The following is a 20493-nucleotide window of genomic DNA, read 5'->3' as shown; positions in this document are numbered from 1 at the left end:
AATTCTCTGACCTTGTCAACTACCCTATTCATAAGATTAGTTCGAAAACGGTCCTACAAATATTTTTATGCGTAGTAGTATTTTTATAATCCCTAACGTATAGTAACGTATCCGTAACGTAGTAGTAAAATAACTATGTATAAAAGTGCTTGACATGAGTTAGTTTTCTGCGATGTCCGATGTCCATATAGTTTACGCAAACATTAAATATTTAGTTTCTTTAGCAACCTTTATGATTTACAGATGAAAATTTCCTATTGATTGAGTTTATGAGGTCGTAAACGTACAGTTACTTTGTACACAATTGAATAGTTACGGATAACGTGATAAGAGTTTAGTTTATACTAATGAAACTTAGTTTTTAATTGATATATCTTATAGGATATATTTTGTAGGATAGTCAAGTAGTTTCTTCTAAAAAGGAATTACGGCTACGTAGGAAGGACGGTTTTTTGTTTGTAATGAATATGCTTACAATTTCAAGGTTACAATTTTTATTCTAGATATTAATTTCGTAAAATATTCACTTATGTTCTAGCTCGAATACACTGAAACTTAATTTGTGAATCGTTATCAGTGTGTTAAATCAAAAATACTGATTATACACAACGTTCGAGTGAGAATGGTAAAGTGAAGGTGGATTTGTGACTTAATAAGATGTGTACTCAATTAAAATTTGGTACTTTATACTATTTGCATGCTTATCTAAATAACTTCTACCATAACAAGTAGTTTTTGTGGTTAAAATTATATATATATATATATATATATATATATATATATATATATATATATATATATATATATATATATATATATATATATATATATATATATATATAGGTATACTGCCCCCCAATCGCGCTAATACCATGAGGTGATAAATTTAGCAAAGTTATTGGTTTATCAACGGCTCTGTTTTAAATTATCTATTAATATTGTCTTACGGTTCTGTTTTAAACCGAGAATTGACTGACAGATAGGTAGGGGTCGGTCCGCAATAAGCACCGCGAGGCCACGGGCGAGGGCCCACACTGCCCGCGTCTTCCGTCGTCCCCTCTGAATAGAGGACAATGTATATGAGATAGAAATACAAGCAGATTATTGTTAAAGTTAATTGCAACTATGATATTTTATTACTGTAGTTGTTATACAGATAATGACATACGTGTTGTTTACTTGTCGACGAGATAATTAACTTAGATACCTAGTGGCCGGACCATTCCCATATAATAACTATTTCTTTGATTTCCATTTCGAAATTAAAACTAATCGCATTAAATAAACTTACTAATGCAGTAATTAATAATTACATAAATTACAATTAGAAATTAGTTGTATCCGTAAAGCAATTCAACTTTTTATAAATACGTTCTATTCTTAATGATTATATTGAAATAAGAATTTAGTTAATGGCGGACGTTATCACGACTGGAAGAAAAAAAGTGACTCACAGCAAAATAGAAGCTTCATGTTAGTGACCTGTTTGACGTTCTGGCTTGCCGGTTGTCCGATCTACACTGACGGGCCGGTCGGGCTGTTGGTAAATAAATATTTGCCGGCGTCTGCGCAGATAAGTGTGTGACAAATCTGGTCTTTGATATAAGGATTATACGTACGCTGGAATCGATTAGCGTATTAGCAGCAATAGGTAGCAATACTTTTTAAATTTTCGTCAACGACAATTTTTTAATTTTTTCGTTTATTATAGAAATATAGTTATAACCTTTTTAGTAAATGAGAATAAAACGCAGTTCAAGATGATTGTGAATTAAAATATAGTAGCCATAGCCAATCTGCTTACAGGTATATATTTTTCTATTATGGTTACAGTTGGAAGGTTTACAAAAAGCTGATAGTATTTCCTATTAGTACGTCTTGTTAGTAAGCCTTAATCGGCTTTCATATTAAATGCAAGGCGTTTCGATAAAATATTGGTTGTTTTGAATTTAGAATAGATGTGATGGGTGCATTTTAATTTTAAGAATAGGTTTTGGAATAAGCATTTATCTCTGTTACAATATGTAACAGATATGAATGGACTATAATCGGTTGCAGTAATATCTTGTAAACCTTTTTCGATTAGGTGTATTTTCATTAGCTTATTTCGTAACTTTATATCAGTGAATAGGTACTTAATCAGAAAATTAATTAATCCTTAGCATAGTGTTGCACCGTAACAATCCATTTACCAAAAACATGATTACTACATTTGTCTCATTCAGTTCCGCTCCCGTATTAAGCCTTTGAAATATTATTATTTAATGTATTCATAAATAAGTTAAGCATACTTTAAACTAAAGTATGGTTTGTCATTATCGCACTTTACAATATTTGCAATTGAAAGAAAGGGACAAAACATAGTATTATATACTTTATTATTACTATACTTAGTATTATATATACTATACTTAGTAGTATTATATACTATACTTAAAAGCGTAATTGTATTCATAGAGGATTTCTGATTCTATTACAAAGCCTAAAATTGTAGAGTTTTTATTTGAACTCAGAGCCATTTCGTCATAATTCAAATCATAAAGTATATTATTATTATTTGATAATTTCTAACATATCTAAGTGTATCAATAAAAAAGATTGGTAATATTTTTAAAACTATCCGAATATATAACTTTATGATTAACTTATTTTGGGTACATAATCATGTAACAAGATTTTACAACAGTTCGCTTGCCTACGTAAACCCCGATGACGTCAACTTTACTCGCTTTGTACGACGGGGAGGATATAGAGAGGTCCTATTCTACGCCACCGTGGTGGCCTACGTCTGAGGAAAATATTTCCTAAAGTAGCGTGAGGCTAATATTGACTTTGATGTTGACAGATTGTCTACAAAGTGCGCTAAGAACATATAATAATTTTCCTCATTTGATTTGTAAAGTTAAACTAATCGTTTTAAACAAAATATTCGCTAGAATAATTATATTATCAAAACAATTTAAGGAATGTTTTCGAAATACAAGAGATTATTGATTTATAAGTATAATTAATGAAGTTCGTTAAGTAATCCGATGGGCTAGTCTATCGAATTAGTTCAGTTGTTTGTGCATGAATCTGAGAATTCCCCACTACGAAGTTGTTTGGCGTTTTCTTGGAATTTTTTATCATTAAGTATCATATTTCTGAGATGTATTGCTACTTTAGATATAGTACCGGCGGAACAGCATATGAGGAAACTTTCTTTTGTAAATACAAAGGAGTCGGGTTTTCCAATATCGATAGTCAAGTCTGTAAAATTATCTTTCGTTTTGCATTTTGTTACTCGTACTTGTAATTTTATATGTAAATGTATGCATAGTATTCCAGTGTGTATGCAGGTTTCCTTACGATGTCTCCCTTCACCTGAAGTAAGTGGTGTCATATATATAAACTACTATACAACAAGAGTCATCAGTCTCACAGATTGGTACCTACACAAACTCATGCTACGAGAAGGCTTCGAACGAGGTCAATTATCGCTTCATATGATTAAGTATCGAATTTGATATTACGTCAAAAGATTATATATCGAACGATTGTATCACAAAAATCTTCAAACTTGTATTCTTGATTCCATCTGATATAAAATTCGATATATATCGATGACACGCTTCTCATTGCAAACACGTTCCATTTTCTCGATTAGACCTACATCATAATCGACACTTTTATAGTTCACTTATTTCATTAAATAAGATAAAACTATTATATTTATTGTAAAAATACTATAATATTTCATATTATACAGATAATTGAGCTGTAATATCTGGCTTCAGTTTGGACCACTCGCGTACCATGATCTAAAGCAGGTAATATGCCCAGAAAATTAGAATTAGCTTTAATTCGATATTTTTGATAAATATGAAATGTCATTTTTTGCCATTGAATTATATTTATTATATTTTTGAAATTGCCATGTTTTTCGATAAATATCGAATTTCACTATATCGTAGAAGCGACAATTGGGTTCGGACCATTCGATCACCTGCCTATAATGTTAAGTTAACCACTGGACCACCATCGCTTCAATTCGATGTTTACTTATCATAATAAACATAAAGTTGAATGGTTAAATAAACATTAGTTACTTAGCTAATAATATATAAGCATGAATGTTAAACCACAGTAATTTTTCGCTTGTATAGCGGTTGGCTATTCATCGTAAACAGAAGTCTGATTTATGGTAGTTTGTGGCGGCCGTAAAATAGGAGATTTCAGCTTTTAACTAGGAAAAGGGGGATTTCGCTAAGTGTTATGTAAGCAAAGGATTGTTACTAGCTGTAAAAACATTGTAGCAAGGCTATGAATTTAAAAAAAATCCGTTCTCAAAATATATCGTTCATAACACATTTTTCCGTGTATACAAAATAATAAAAAAAGCATTTCATACCACATAATAATAAAGAAAAGAACATACCTCCTTAGATCTTAAAAATAGGTATACAGGTACAGACGTGACGTCCCGTTTTCTTGGGATTACTAGAAAAAAAATGGTTCCCGGTATTGACGTAAAGTTGAAACTACTTAAATCAAGTCTTTAATAAGCTAAAAGCTTAGTTCAGTTCCAACCTACATTTTTAAAATAAGAAGGTACTAATCAAATCCTCGCATATAAGAAAGGAGAGACGCGGCAATATGTGGTATTTCACATATTCCTTCCATCCCTTGGCCACGTTGTTTTTGTCAGCGTCTGTAGCGCACCGCGTCTGCGAGAAATTTTCGTGGCTCTAGGAAGCGACGTGTGGTCCCGCCCTAGAATATGACCAGTCCATATCCACCCGTGAATGTCGTACAAGGCGACTAAGGGACATACATAAGTCCAATACCTACGTTGTTGCGTAAGGCAGGTACTTGGTTGTAAACTCATATAGTATATCATTTAGTAAATCTTCAGAATAATGATACATTTTTTTATATGAACTCTGGGCTTAGCTCCGAATGTGAACACATGAAAACAAGAGAAAGGATTCTAGGAAGTAAACTTTTTTACGTCATCCACATCATATGTGCCATGTAATAGTTTAGTTTATGCCCTCTGAAGTTTATTGAATAGTTCGCAAATGCAACCAGCTTGTTACCAACTTCATATCAGATCTGGAATGAAATTGTCTACGGGCAAAACGGTTAAAGTTCGCAAATGAACCGATCGGGTCGAATGAATGACGCCGTTTGGGCAATTAAAGAGATGACACCGTTGCAAACTTGCAATCTAAATAGTTAAATGGTTGAAATATTATTTATGAAGATTTTATGGTATTTTTTGGAAAAACTGGCAGCTGGGCGAGATTATAATCTAGATCTCGATTTAACCCGTTCATTTACATCCTTTTTTCATAATATACAGAGGTACATGCAAATACATTAAAAATATTTCTACATAAAACAAACAAACGTACTTTTGCATCCTAAAAATATTTGTGACACTGTCTTGTCTTGTTCTAGGACTGAAATTTCATTAACGAGATAAAACAATGGCATTCCAATCAAATTACATCAAAGATTGGTGTCTTCTCATTGTTCACATTCTACTAGTTCTTTGAACTTTAAAAATGTCTATCGTCCATTGTTCATTAATGAAAATAGCAATATTTAATTCAGTATCAAAGAGAGTATTAATTAATTTATAATTGTTAAACTAGCCTCAGTTGCACCAGCATACTTGACGTTAACTTTAAACTGACCATCACCCTGATTACATAAAATAGCGAACTTTGCGTTTTTGTCCGTAGATTAAAGTTAACATCAAAGTTGACTGGCGCAACGCCTACCTAACCCTAAACGTCTACAATTTTGTTAGATGTCACTTATGTGCGAAATAATCTGTCCGTCGAGGTCACTGTTTTTCTAATTCAATTCAAACTTGAAAAAAGAAAAAGAACTCGCTTTGGATTGCAATGTTGGCAAATGTTATTGGTAATACAGCCTACACTTGCGAGTCTGCAATAACACAAGACATCGAGCCATGTGACAGGGTAATGAGCTCACGTGACCCGTCACTGGCAGCCGTCGAGCCAACAATTTCCGGGCCCTGACGAACGCGCTTCCAATTTCAAACCTCGCTAAGCAGCTCTTTTCATCTTACTTTTTCTAATTCATATGCTGCCAGTAAGCATCCTTACTGATATTATAAACGCAAAAGACACATTTACCAAAACTGATATAATATATTTTAATATATTCAAACAACCTACCTAATATCAAGTGCAGCACTGAATAATTAAGTAATTAATTTGCATTACTTTTTTCCAAAATATTTAAAACGTTTTTGTGCACCTATTCTTTTAACTTTATTATTTCCGCGAACAAAAAGTTCGTAGACAAAATGTTTGCCGGCAAACATGATCGACTGGCGAATGAAACCACCTTCCAAACATCAAACCACCAACGAGGGTTTAATGAAATGCTCAAAATCTGTATTTCAATTTACAAACCACTAAGCCACGATAAGGCACAGATTAAATAATGATTCGAATGCCTTCGAGATTGAAATTACGAAACACTGAGCAAGTCAAACACAACTTTTGGTGATCTCTTCCAAAATTCAACGTCAATATTTAAACTCCATCGGATTCTAATTAAATGGACAGTTCCCGATAGAGTTGTGGGAAAGGTTTCGAGTTAACTCTTGAATGCCTGAAGACTTGTGCTTTATGTATTTTTAAGTCATTACAAGCTGACTGAAACATATAGTTTCAGTCAGATTGTCTGGGTTTAAATAGCAACCCTTGACAGAAAATATACTTTTTATTTTAATTCACATTAGTTTCATATCTATGAAAGGTGAATCGTGCATTCGAAAAAACTATTTGCGACGCAAATATACTTTTTTGATGGAAAAGTTTTTGTTTTGGAAAAGACCCCGAATGTTGTTATTGGTATGTACCTTGAAAACTGTCTTTTGTTTAGCTTATCTTGCACTTACAACTGGTAGAAAAGAAAGCACGTATATTTTAAACCAGGGACAAAACTAGGTAGTGCATTTAATATGTATGTAAATAATTTCTACAAGTGAAGATTTGGAAATGGCTTTTAGTTGCTATTTTTTGCTACGTTATCTATTTAGCCGATAACCTTCCAAACAAACAAAATAGTCATATACTTGATGAATAATTATTATTTATATATTATATATCGCCCCGATATGTCTCAATGTGGATAACCCAATCAACAACCAATTGAAGATTTTGTACATTTCTTAGTGTCGATTCGGCTGATTCGACTACTCCGAGTACTGTAGACTACTTTCAGACCGTCTTTCACAACACTGTTTCCTGATCAAAGTCAAGTTTTATAATATACTTACATAGATTAAGTGAGGAAATTCTCTTTGCCTCGGGCTAAATTATTTTAAGCACTTCCTAAAGCTGACGCCCGTTTTACGGTGATTAAAAATGTGGGCTTGTGAAAGGGACCTCTTTAGGACATTTGCAAGATTCAATGGGCTTTGGCTTTAATGCGCATGGATTTGATTCAATTCCAAGATATTTTAATCATTTTTATAAAAAATAGTAGGGAAGGAAAATTGTAGGAAAATTTTCGTATTCACTCAAAGTAAAATTACTAGGACTGTGAGAATTCAAAGAGTTAAGTATGGCTTTTTTGTTATCGGTCCGGCATTTTATGTTTCTTTTACTTGTATAAATATCATGACGGTTATTTTTCGCTTTATATTCAATGTACATGATTAACCCTTTTAAATTTTTTATTAAATATATTAAATTTTTATTAAATATATTAATGTAATAAAATTGAAGCTTATATATATATATATTTTATTTAGACGGATTTTGATGTAATTTGGTACACGGGTGGGAAATATGTACAACCTGAAATAGCACATACGTTTTATACCGAAATTCCTACGGAAGTGAAGCCTCGGCATGTGTCTAGTCTTCTATAAGTTGTCGATAATAATGGTTCTTAAAGTTGGCAGACAGATCGATATTTAATCTGTTTGTGAAAGCTGATCTCCTGACGAAGGTATTTTTACGAAGCCCGGGAAAGTAGCCCATTTAACAAAATTGTTAATTAAAGACAACAACAAAAGACTATCGATTTGATCTCGTGTTTCGAGACGTTTCATTGATTTATCAAAAATAGTTTGTTCAAATGGCAAGTAAAATTTTTATTACATAATATATAAGGTATGTTGTAATCGTATATATAACTTCATAGTATCAACACGCCTGTCCGTACCACACGTTGAGGTCCCGGGTCCCGGGTTCGATTCTCAGCACAGGCAAATGTTTGTACTAGTGTATTTATCAGGGGTTCTGGGTGTGATGTACTGGTTTAGCTTGGGTATACCCAACAAGTTTAGTGATGAATATGATTTCTACGGGTCTAATGTTAAATGTATTCGGAGATTCTATGGTTAATTCTCATATGAAAATATACGCATGTGTCAAAAATATGGTACAAATTAGTGCACGAAAATAAATAATAACTGGGTACAACACTTTCCAATTTTATTGGCGATTGAGAAATTGAAATTAGTTCCAATCTTTGCTGAAAATAAGAAATCAGTTCCGATTTTGACGAACAAATCAGTTAATTTCCTTCGAAGGTCGCGATTCCAATAACCACTTCGGTATAATTATTTGAACATCATTATGAAAATTCCGAATTTCTCACGGTTTGTCCTTTCTATTGGTGGCAGGTTATAATCACGAAATTCTTACATGAACAAAACCCTGGGACGTAACTAGTAGAAAATGAATTAATACCCTCTAAAACATATTTGCTTTTAGGTTTTCATATGATTCCTTTCAGCATTTAGATCATGATTTAATGACAAAAACCCAAGCTAGCATTGTTAATGAATTATGCGGATTTATAAAGTCAAATCGAGTCTAATTTGTTCTCATTTTGTACTCATTTTGGGTATGATAAGGTGAAATTTATATGTTAAACGAATTTGACAAATATGAGTCTACATTGCACATTGCATTCACCTCTTTAGCTAAATATTTGAAACGAAAAACTAATTCATTTATCTTTTTAATCCTTTTTATAAAATAACCACGCGCTGAATTGATTACAACGTGAAATTTGAGATTAACGCTTCATTCAATTAAGCGCAATTAAAGCAAATTATAACAATAATGAAAGTTTATGAGTCCCTCAAATTGAAGCATCTTCGATAATTCAGGCCCGTATGACCTGCTTAATTAACAGAGTTTGAAAATTAATTAATCCTTTTGTAAAATAAATTAGATAAGACATTATGAAGAAGTTTTTGGCGGATTGACCTCTCGGCGCTTGGATTAGATCTGACCTCCAAAGTTGCCACGGGATTTCTCCGTTTAGGTTATTTTTATTTTATCAAACAACAACACTCTCATAGGTCAATTAATTTATAAATATTCTTGTTCATCTTATCTGTTTATTTGAATCGTATTGGATCGGAATTCTCAACTCCTAATCATCATCAGCCTCAAAAAGAAGAGGAATGAAATGAAGTTAATATTTTGTTTGTAAATTGTATTGAACTATGAGGTTATCACGAGCTTTTGCGTCATCGACAAAATTCATAAGATATGGAAAATAAACAGTGCCTCTGAAAGGAATCTTTAATTTTCCATATTATGCCCACATTTTGATTTATCATGATGAAAAGCATGCATGATCAAAGCGTGTTATTCTTTAACTAGTCTTTCATTTTCTTGTAAAATGTAACATTGAAAATGTTCGAATTTATCCACAAAAGTTAGTGTGTATACGAGGGCACCGATAAAGAGTTTTCTAAATAAATTTCAAAACACATGACTGTAAGCATGTAATAAATCAATGCGAGCGTCTGGACAAACTCGCCATGTGTTACGACGAGTTACGAGGCACAAGACGTCACACGTCACCGGCACATGCTCTATTTAGACATGGTTCTGCCTACGCCCCGCTACGTAGATAACAAACATTGAACAACTTTGTCGCTTTTACTTGACCCTTGAACTGAAACCGAGTGGTTTCAGAATTCGTACCTATGTGTGGTAGAATACCTAAATATGAGATGACACAGGAGTGGTAAATGTGACATACGACAGTAAGTTGGTTTTTGGGGAATAAAAATTGTTGATTTGATTCAATTGGTTGTTGGTCAGAGTGGAAGTCCGCGGAAGTAAGTACAATAAAAATACGCTACTTAGGCAGGATTAGTATAATATTCTTCAGTTTAGTAATAAATAATCTCTCGCGTAATTTCCATCGCACCTTGCTTGCCTTTTCTATTCGATCCAAAAGTTGGATTGGCAAAGAATACGTGTAAAATTAGTGCAATACAATTTTAAATAAATATGTCTTTTTTCAGGAAATCTTAAATAATTGTTAGTCTTAATCGTTATGGTTTCATGCGAATATGCTTGCATAGAAAGCTGAAACTTCTACCTTATGTACTTTTTCCGTCGAAAGTAAATGGGGCCGTTTCCAAATATTCGTGTATCTTGGTACGAAACAAATATCCGTCCGGTCCGCCCGTCTGTCACTCGACAACAGATGCAATATCTGCAGTTTATGACTCTCCACAGTGCTGACCGACCCACGCTGTTTTACCACATATTCACAAATTTGAACGAGAATACTAATGTCAGCCAACAAACTACTAACCCTTTGCTTGACACTTTGACTTTTACTCTACTAACCGGCAAGATGGTGTACGGCCCACCTGATGGCAACTGGTCACCCTAGCCCACGTGGGCTAGGGTGACCAGTTGCAATATAAAATCCAATAGAGCGTTTGTGGATTTGGCATCGACAGCCTTGCGAGACCAGGGGTGTCATTCGCGGGTTACGTTCTATAATTACACTACTTCTCTCAATTTACGAATCGGCAAAATACTCTTTAAATAACACTGCTATTTGGTGATTTAATTAAATAAGAGTGAGGTACCCAAGTATACGATATTTTTACTATTGACTACGAGGTATCGTGTATAATACATACCTGACACCACGTAGTAGGGCGCCTTAATTAAACAATCTGTGGACGACAACTGCTTTAATTAATGACCAAGATCTATCTATAGGTATAATCAATACGTGATAATCAGTACATAGTCAACAATACATCATCAGTACGTGATACAAATTAAATATTTTTATAGCGTTTTCTAATGATTTTCAGATATTCGTTACTCCTGCGAAGTATCTCATATCCCAGAATCAAACCAATTTTAAAGCCAATATTTGTCACTGGACATATTTCGATTAAGTTTATTAACCCTTGAATAGAAGAAACCTGAAATAGGTATTTTTCATAATTTCACATATTTATTTTATGCTGTAAGCATAAAATAAATATTAACCTAACCTATTCATTATTAACCTATTCATTTTAAACCCATTAATGAAAATTGTTACTTATCTACTCAAAAAAATACTCATTTTGATTTGCACGGTTCATCTACAAACCATAAATGTGCAGATAGTTCGGGGCAATTTAAACTATTTAATATAATTATCAAACTTTGCTAATACCCGAGTTGGAAATTTTAGCGGAATCTATTATTAAAATATTCGGGGTCGAAAATTACACTATGTGGGAGCGAACTATCCAAGTTCATAAAATGAATATGAAATTTTTCTCCACTTTTCAAACAAAAAGCTACGACGGAGCGATTACGTCATGCTGTTGAAAAATGACTTTTGAAACCGCGTACTCCACCCCATTCAAGACGAATTGTTAAAATTGACGTCGAGATTAGGTAGCTAATTTCAAACCAAACGGTACTTTTAAAAATAGCCAGGCTTTTGAATGGCTATTGTGTGTGAAAAATACTTTGAATCATTTGAGAATACTTTTTCCGAGCTAAATGAAGAGTTCGTTTGTACGCGGTAATCTGTGAAATCGTTTTAAACCTTTAGATTTTACTTGTTTTGCTAAAACTAATGCTCGCAGTTTTTGTGTGCTGTGCTGCTCTGCAAGACGAAACTATGCGACTGCGAAATATCAATACATTGTTAAGAAAATTTAAAATGATAGAAGTGAATTTATCGAAAAAATTTTAGCTACGATTGTTGGAAATGATAAATTAATTCACAGTGACATCGAGATGTACGATATGTATCTTGGGCATATTAGTTGACTCTTTTGTTCAAATATTAATAATAAAAGTTTAATATTGACAACTGAACTTTAAATAAACAAACTTGTAAGATATTATTTTATATGTTTTATAAAACATCAAAGTAACCGAAGTGACTTCATGTATAGCGACGTAAAAGATAAGTTGCAAAGAAATAAAATAGCAAAGTCCTCACAATCAGTTTTTCTCAGTAGGTATTACAAAGATAAAACTGGGTTTAACTCTGAAATACTGAGAAAAACTGATTGTAAACTTCCAGCTAACGATGCGGTTTCTTCGCAAATAAATTGATATCAGGTTCAAAGTCGAAGGTATTCTTAGGTCACTCTTGTTCACTTGGATGGGCTGGGCTCGGGGTGACCTGCACCATTTGTTATTTATCAAAGTGACATATCTTTTGTGTATGTTCTGTGCATTTTTTTTTCTAATAAAATGCATTTTTAATCTTATGAGCTATATACTAGGTATAGTTTTTTTAAATTATTGCCCAAGTATTCCCATGTCTAAAATTATTTGATAATAATATTGAAGAAGAAGAAGATATAAATAAATTAGTAGTACAAATAAATTGACATAAAAACATTTCAAACAATTGCTTATTTTCATTCACGATGCAGAACCCTACAAACAAAAGAGCGATATAAACCGTGGATATAAACACATCTTGAAATTGTTACGTTACGTTTAAAGTCGGAAGTTCCTACATTTTTTGTTTAGGCAATTAATTTTTGCTGTATCCGCGAGACGTATATTTTTACACGTGCCTGCCCGGATGATTAATAATGGTCCGCTTTTTATCTCTGCAACCCGAATGAATTAAGAACGCTTTGGATCCACTTGTGAAAATTTCAGCTTTTCCTAGTTGGTCATTATTCAAATGGATAGGATTACATTAACTTGGCTGGCCAACATTTTTTATAAGAGAATGTCACAGAATTTTACAGGGTTTCCTTGGTATGTAGCATAGAGACAGCATAAAATACTTTTTTTAGAAAAGCTCTTGAAACAAGATATTAAACTATAGTTTATTTTTGTTGAAGCGTACATACAATATGATTGGTGCTATCTCGCTCAAAATGCTTTTGTTCCATAGCTATCGAAAAGCGGATTGGTCTGACGCGCTATTAATATTTATTGGCTGGATAGCAGCTTGATTTGACGTGCTATGATTAGCTAGGCTGAAACAGTGGACGCATTTAGCGCGCTATGATTGGCTGACACAGCGGATGCAATTCGCGCGCTATGATTGGCACAAATATTTTCAAAACATTTGGTTTTCTGAAGAAGGCGACATTTTGGCCGACATTTCAATTTACGATCGAAAGATCGAAATGATATAATACTAATTGTAGGACAGTGAATACCACAGATTATATATAATAAATACTTAGGTTGTACCATTGTCAGTATCGTGTTCTCTCAGCCATTAGTTAGCACACAAATCATGAATAGATCGGACACATTTGTCATGTGTTAATGATGCGAAACTGGAAACTGACCAATGAGTGACTAGTTATTAAATGTTATGTTATTGTGTTTAAATTTAATGATGCGGTGATGGCGAAGTTTGTAGCTATTTGGTGAAATACTTACATAACTTAAGACGAGAAAAAGCTTGTTAATTTCTGAATAAATAGTAATTTATTTAAGTAAGTTAAAGTATTAACTTTGACTTTATTACTATGATGTGCATCTATTTGTAGGAACGTCAATGGGCCTGGTAATCGGACGCAGTGCAATGAATGGGATCTACATGGATCTACACGAGACGTTCAATTCAGATGCCTGCTGTAGATGATACTTTATTGCACGGCCAGCGATAAGGCTTGATTGAACGAACCATGAGAGAAATTTCTCCTTGGGTGCGATGAGCGTACTTGAGTAAAACACACACAGAAATGTAGACAAATATCTGTGAAAACAAGTACAATTATTTACCTATACAAGGAATCGAACCCAATTCCAGGTGGCGGACGCGGATGGTGTGATGACCACTATCATATGGAGGTCGTTAAATATCCTTAGAAATATATTTTTTAATGTATTTGCTTTTCAATGCCAAAATTGATATATGTTTTATTCTCCTGCCAGTTTATAGTCGTGGAGCTGGAGCGCTAATCATAAGAAGATATTCGTATTCGGCTCACGTTCGGAACCGACGCTGATGCAGCCCAAACGGATAAAAATATGCAACTGGCGATTTGCACTACGTAACGGATTTCAAATATTTTGCAGAACTTTTCTGCTTTTAAAAATGTATCGACCTTTATTGTTTTTATTTTGTTATTTTAAAATATAAATATGTTACACCGAAACGAATAGGTATATTGTGTGAGGATATATTCTCGGGAATTCCCGAAATCTTTCTTAGAATATCTTTGATTTTTATGATAAATCCAATGAAAATAAAGACTATTCGATCTATAATTTTTATAACATCTTATAGGAAGTGTTACGGGTATTTTATTCAACAACACAAGCCTGCACTTTGTCGCTGAGTCCGGTTTTAAAATGTATTAATAATTACACAAGCATGCCTCTTTGTTCCGTCCATTAGAAAGACGTCAGTTCGCCATTACCAGAGATGAATGACCCGCTATTCACACTCTAATGCACTGTTTACTTTTTCAAAATTTTAGACGGGACCTTCTTAAATGGGTTTAAATTAACGTCACCATCAAAACCCCTAAAAGGCGTAGAATTTACGCTCTATAATTAAGTTTTAGAGGTCGTGTTTATAGAGATTTATGTGGGATGATAGGCTTAATTCTGGTTGCAAACAAAAATTATGTCATTCAACGTACCGAAATCTGGGAAATGGCCGTTTGCTAAAACAATTTGCCATTAAGAATAATAGAACCCGCGTCGCGCATACGGATGTCTAGATTACAATGTAACGACTGGCGAATGGATATAGATTTTCTGGATTTAGTGATGAAACTGATCCGGAAATATATCCGGAACGGAACGACCGAGCGAGACTTGTGAATATGCAAAGCGTTCGACCAGCTAATTTGTTTTTCTTAGGATAAAATTAAAAAGTATGACAAGAGATACAAATTGCTTCGTCCTCAATTTGCTTGTGTCCCGACAGTAGCATTCGTTTGTTTTTATAAAAGCTCATTTATTAGCAAAACCGCGGGGTATTACGCTTTATGAAATTTTATGATTTTCTTGAGATAAAACTGATGAATAATAAACATGAATTTCGTTTACTGTGGGAACAGATGTAATAATAAGGTTTATTGCGCGGATAAGGGCCTTCTTGCTACACTATATTAATTTTGTCGTTATTTTCTTGGTTCGTTTGTGATTAGAAGGGACATATTCGAGCATAGTCCTTTAAAACATGTGATTATTTTTAATATTCAGAGTATATGTTTTAGGTTAACATATATATACGTGTTACACTATTTTCTTTTCAAATTCCGATAGATTATGAAAATTTTTAGGTATTAATTGCAAATAAAGTATTTAAATAATACTTTTCAGGCCTTTCAAAGCAAAAATTTGTGTTGTATCTTCAAAATCTGTGTCGGTTGCTAGATATTTATTCGTCCCCTAACTCCCCATTCGCTATGAATCTGTGTCGCGTTGAATATAGTTTGCATTATTATGTAAAGTCAAGTGTCGGAGACTGCGGTGTAGCGCGATGAAGAAAGCGAACTTGAAGAAGTCTATACCCATAACTATTACCCAACTTGGAAAATTATTGGCGTTGAGCTATTTTTTCTTGTTTATCTAAATTTATGTTTGTAGAATCTTATGAAAAGTTCTATTAATGTTGCATAAAGAAGTGATATTTTGATTTTATTAATTTTAATGAGGAATATTATTTACACAAATGGTGGCAATAAAAAATATTCTACAAATATACTTCATTTACACTAATATAGAACAATTTCCTCGAAAACGCCACCCCGAATCGTACCTGACGCAAAAGCATGCTTGCAGCATTCCCCCGCTGTATCGAGCGAGGGATATGTAGATATGTATGTGTATGATTTATTGTAGCTAATTACATGGAATATTTGGCTGAAAGACAACTAAACGAACATTGTCAGACACGGCTGACTCTTACTCAAATAATATTATCAGTCACGGCGCAATCGTCAACTAACTACAGTACCCGGCAGTAAACTAAAGCTGGTGTTACTGTAATTAATACTGAAATGAATCATATAATAACATAATCGACGCCAGCTCCAAATAACAAATGCCGTTACAAAATCAACATGGAGTAAGTTAGCACGCGAGCAAGCAATTAAGTTTCATTAAAAGCATGCTTAATGTGTAATCGATGTGTATGTCGATCAAAGTGATTAATGACAACAGATCACGGAAAAAATAACTTATTTAAATTTTATAGAGGGTGCAGTTTTAATCACCTGTTGTAGTAGATTAGCGAGTTTGAACAAAAAAAATTTAGAGGGTTTTTAAAAAAATTCTTATCTTCTTCATATTTACGAAAGGTACAGTCAACAGCACATAAAGTTACCCTGCAAGAACCTCTATGGCGCGGTAATAGCGGCGAGTTTACAATGAATTTGGGTAGGTTGGCGTGCTGTTGACTGTACTACAAAACTCAAAGCCGAGTCTAGCTGTATAGCGGCCGCATTGGTGTCATTGTGGTTTAATAGTGTTAGTTGCTAACCTGTCCTGACTTGTCGCAATAAGAGGTAGAGGACGATCGTCATCGATGTGGATGACAACCCTCACTGTTCGACTGGACGCCCAGACAATCTAGGACAGACCGTCCTGGCGCCGACGTACAGTCACATACACCTACCTAAATTAATTGCAAACGCGCCGATATTGCCGCGCCATAGAGGTTCATGCGAGCTAACTTGATGTGCTGTTGACTATACGAGGAGAGTCGCCAACAAACAAATCGCCCTACAGAAGAACAGGTTAACCTACCGTCTATGAGGACTCCCACTTCATAGCTCTTTCCTTTGATTGACTTATACCATCAGCAGGAGGATAAGTAAACTGGAATATTCTATTACGTAGACTAGACTTTAGTAAAGGTGTTCGCCAACTATACAAATTACTGGTACTCCGTGAAGCGTTTTGCTCTACGGAGTGGGGGGATTGGACATTAAGCCATCAACCGCAGCTGTTGTCTGAAGATGTTTTCAACTAGACGGGTCTAGTGGCTTTTAAAACACATATATTTAGGATTGTGTCCTTTGTAAATATGGTTTAGACTAGATAAATCGTAAGCCTTGTTGTAATAACAGTGCTCCAGGTTACAGGGTTTCCCTAGTTTGGGAGTCGATGTTTAACTTACATATGTGTGTACATTGATAAAAAATATTTTTTTTACTATTATCTTATTGCATTGTTTATTCTTAATCTGCGTTTTATATGACATAGCTTAGATGCGATAGATTAACTAATATTTTCAATTTAAAATGTTAAATCATTATCACATAATAAATGTTGGTAGCTAGTCGTAAACGTCAGGTCAGATGCCTTTAGGTGTCAATAAAATGATTAACTAATACAATCTGTCACTAGCGATAGCAATAATACACTCGATAATAAATAGACACCACATATTATTCAGGTTTCCACCACTAACCTTCTTTGTATCAATGTTAATATTATCTTTGATGAATTACGATCCTCTGCCATTTCGGTAAAAATGTGAATATCGAAAATAACCGCGTCAAAGGTTATTAATTATATTGAAACGTAGACATGTACGTGAACCACAGATGGGTTTACGCCCAGTAATTTCCCAATTGACGACCTCGGTGGCGCAGTGGGCTTGCCTCTGAACCGAGAGGTCCCGAGTTCGATCCCCGGTCGGGTCATGATGGAAAATGATCTTTTTCTGACTGGCCCGAGTCTTGGATGTATATCTATGTACATATATGTTATAGAATATAGTATCGTTGAGTTAGTATTCCATAATTGTGTGATTTGTCCTTACATTATATTTATTTATTATTATTTTATTTATATTTTTTTCCTAAACGGGAGCAAACCAATTTCACAGTGGTTTTTGCGCTCGATTTTTTGGAAGAAACAGGGCAAATGCTGGTCGTAAACCAGTAAATAACGTGAATACATTGGCAGCTCATTTTGTTATTTATTTGCTGTCGACCATCATCGATATAGAACTGTGGACGGCAGATTGATTAGGTAGCAGCGGAGTGCGCGGTGGTCATATTTCAAATCAATGCAGAATGAAAAGTGATGGACACGTAGCTATATCCTATATCTAAAATATAGATCTATAGCATTTATTTTGTCATATTAGCAGTGTCCCCGATCTTCGAGCGGGGAAATTCGGAATAAAATCTGCCCTTCGCGCCATTCTAGAATGCGTTTTCTTGTATAGAATTCATAGAAATCCGCCCAGTATATTATGCGTGATTGAGAAACAAACGCACTTATAGCTCTTATCCAAAATATCGCATGTATAATAAATATTACTGAGGTTAGTATAGTGCAAGATAAAAATAATAACGCTTTATTCCGGACCAAGAAATCCGTACAAAATATTACGTGACTTTACATAATGATGAATATTTATATACATTTCAATTCCATTGTTATTATCAAAACAATGAGGAAAATTTACCAAAACATTTGTCTTGGACTTAGTTAATAATATCATCTGCAGACATCGAAAAGTAAATGACAATAATGCGATTCCCATTATGTGACCGGGGCCCGCCTTGTGTAAAATTAACCGAGCAAAGAGGAAAAAAGGAGAAATTGAAATAAAGATTATTTGCATTACAGTGGGAACGAGATTGTGCGCGATTCCTTTGATACACCGAAACAAGGAAAAAGCTCAAACGTGAAATTTTGACGTTGTGTTTGTTTGGACGAGTATAAAAAGTGTTCAGATGGTCTGTAAAACGTAAGAAAAAGAACTTTTACTCGACGAATAGGAAGAGTAAGAACAATAAAAGTAAATTGAAGTTGGATAGAATTTTCGCTTCACGAGTTTTAGTGGCCGATTTGGCGTAACGAGTTTTTACCGCCTTTACAAGTTTGCAGGTCCCGCCAAAGTTCACTGGTAATGCCGGTATTAACACTGCATGAAGACTGGGTGAAATTTCAAAGGCGCCCCCTGTTACTGACTCCAAAAAAATGGTGACTCTCTATAACTAACATAACGTATAACATAACATACGTTTAAAAAATATTTGCAGAAACAAACTATCTGTTATGTCTGCGCGCCCTTTTCTATCTAGATTATCTGATATTTTTAACGGGCCTGATTAAAAAGGTGAAAGGAGCGAAAGCAAACATGGGACGCCCTTTTGTATGTAACGTCCTGGGCGGTCACCTGACCGCACCGTAACGTCGCTCTGGCTACAACAATTTTAGCAGCGACTTGCCGATTGCAAGCCTGTCCAAGTTTTCGCTCTGATAACTTAAAGCGGCGCAGTCCCTGTTCCCGATATATCCTGCTCGAAGTTATTTCAAATTGATCGAAGGACATTCGTGAACAGCTTCTTGTAAAGTTTAACGTCAAAGTTGAGGGTGTAAACCACCCTTAATATACTGAACAGTGAATTTAGAATATACTGAATTTAGAAGAAATACATTCCTAACATGTAGCACTTATACAGTTTAGAGTTCAAGCATATTTAGGTAATCAATTCCGTTAATACAATAAATCCAAGAGTTCGAGTTGAGTTAATATGTAAGTATGCTCTTATAAATCAAGGTCAAGTATTGTTAAAATAAATAAGGAAAAACGTGGTTATTTAAACCAAACATAAATTAGGTATGTATTTGTTTTCCCCATTGATATATTAAGAAAATAATCAGCCAAATACAAATAATGGTACAAAAATACATCTAATTTTTAGTCATGTCAGATTGGCTGGAGCTATTACCGCACAAACGGATTCTATGCTTTTACTTCAAAATGCAAATTACAAAATACTTGATATCAACGGTTTAATTAAACAAATACATACATGTTGTCCTTCTGTATCCAAATAACTTCTCACTCCAGCTTCGTCTCGGCATTTATAAAAAGGATCATAAATTGAATTTGCCGAAGCGCTTCAAATTACATTAGAACGGAGTATCGCGGTCACTTTGTTATCGCTCAAAGACCTTGTTAGATGCGAAACTTGAGTATTTATTGTGTTTCCGACTTTCATAACAATTCGCAAATATTTTTCATAAAACCGAAGTATTCCGTGGACATTGTTTATTACTATTCGAGCGAGGATACTTATTTGTAGATTAGATAACATACTTCTGTCAACAAAGAACATTTAATTGTTGTAACGAAGACAAAAGTCAATAAATCATTTTCAAGGATATCGACAAGAAAATAATATTGAATTGAAGGTTTTTATACTAACTGGTCTCTCGTCTGCTATTAGTGCTGTAACGGGTCAAGTTCGTGGCTGGCCACGCGTGATGTAGG

General features: G+C 34.1%; 1 protein-coding gene across 23 annotated transcripts in view; it reads right to left on the bottom strand.

Annotated features, from left to right (window-relative positions):
* The window catches only part of LOC128670709 (antichymotrypsin-2-like), a 39640-nt gene extending 19492 nt beyond the window's left edge, over positions 1–20148 (bottom strand). For 9 of the 23 annotated variants that reach the window (XM_053746634.1, XM_053746629.1, XM_053746633.1 and 6 more), the window contains exon 1: positions 1455–1612. In XM_053746634.1, coding sequence (XP_053602609.1) covers positions 1455–1473 — 19 coding nt within the window. In that variant the 5' untranslated portion in view covers positions 1474–1612. Of the gene's footprint in view, positions 1–947; positions 1055–1454; positions 1613–10383; positions 10403–20032 lie in introns of those variants that run through there. The other 14 variants (XM_053746625.1, XM_053746617.1, XM_053746623.1 and 11 more) reach the window with 5 other exon arrangements.
* Positions 20149–20493: the final 345 nt, after the last annotated feature.

This window comes from Plodia interpunctella, chromosome 6, assembly GCF_027563975.2.
Source record: "Plodia interpunctella isolate USDA-ARS_2022_Savannah chromosome 6, ilPloInte3.2, whole genome shotgun sequence".
Taxonomy (NCBI): domain Eukaryota; kingdom Metazoa; phylum Arthropoda; class Insecta; order Lepidoptera; family Pyralidae; genus Plodia; species Plodia interpunctella.
This window is presented reverse-complemented; position numbering and strand designations above follow the sequence as displayed.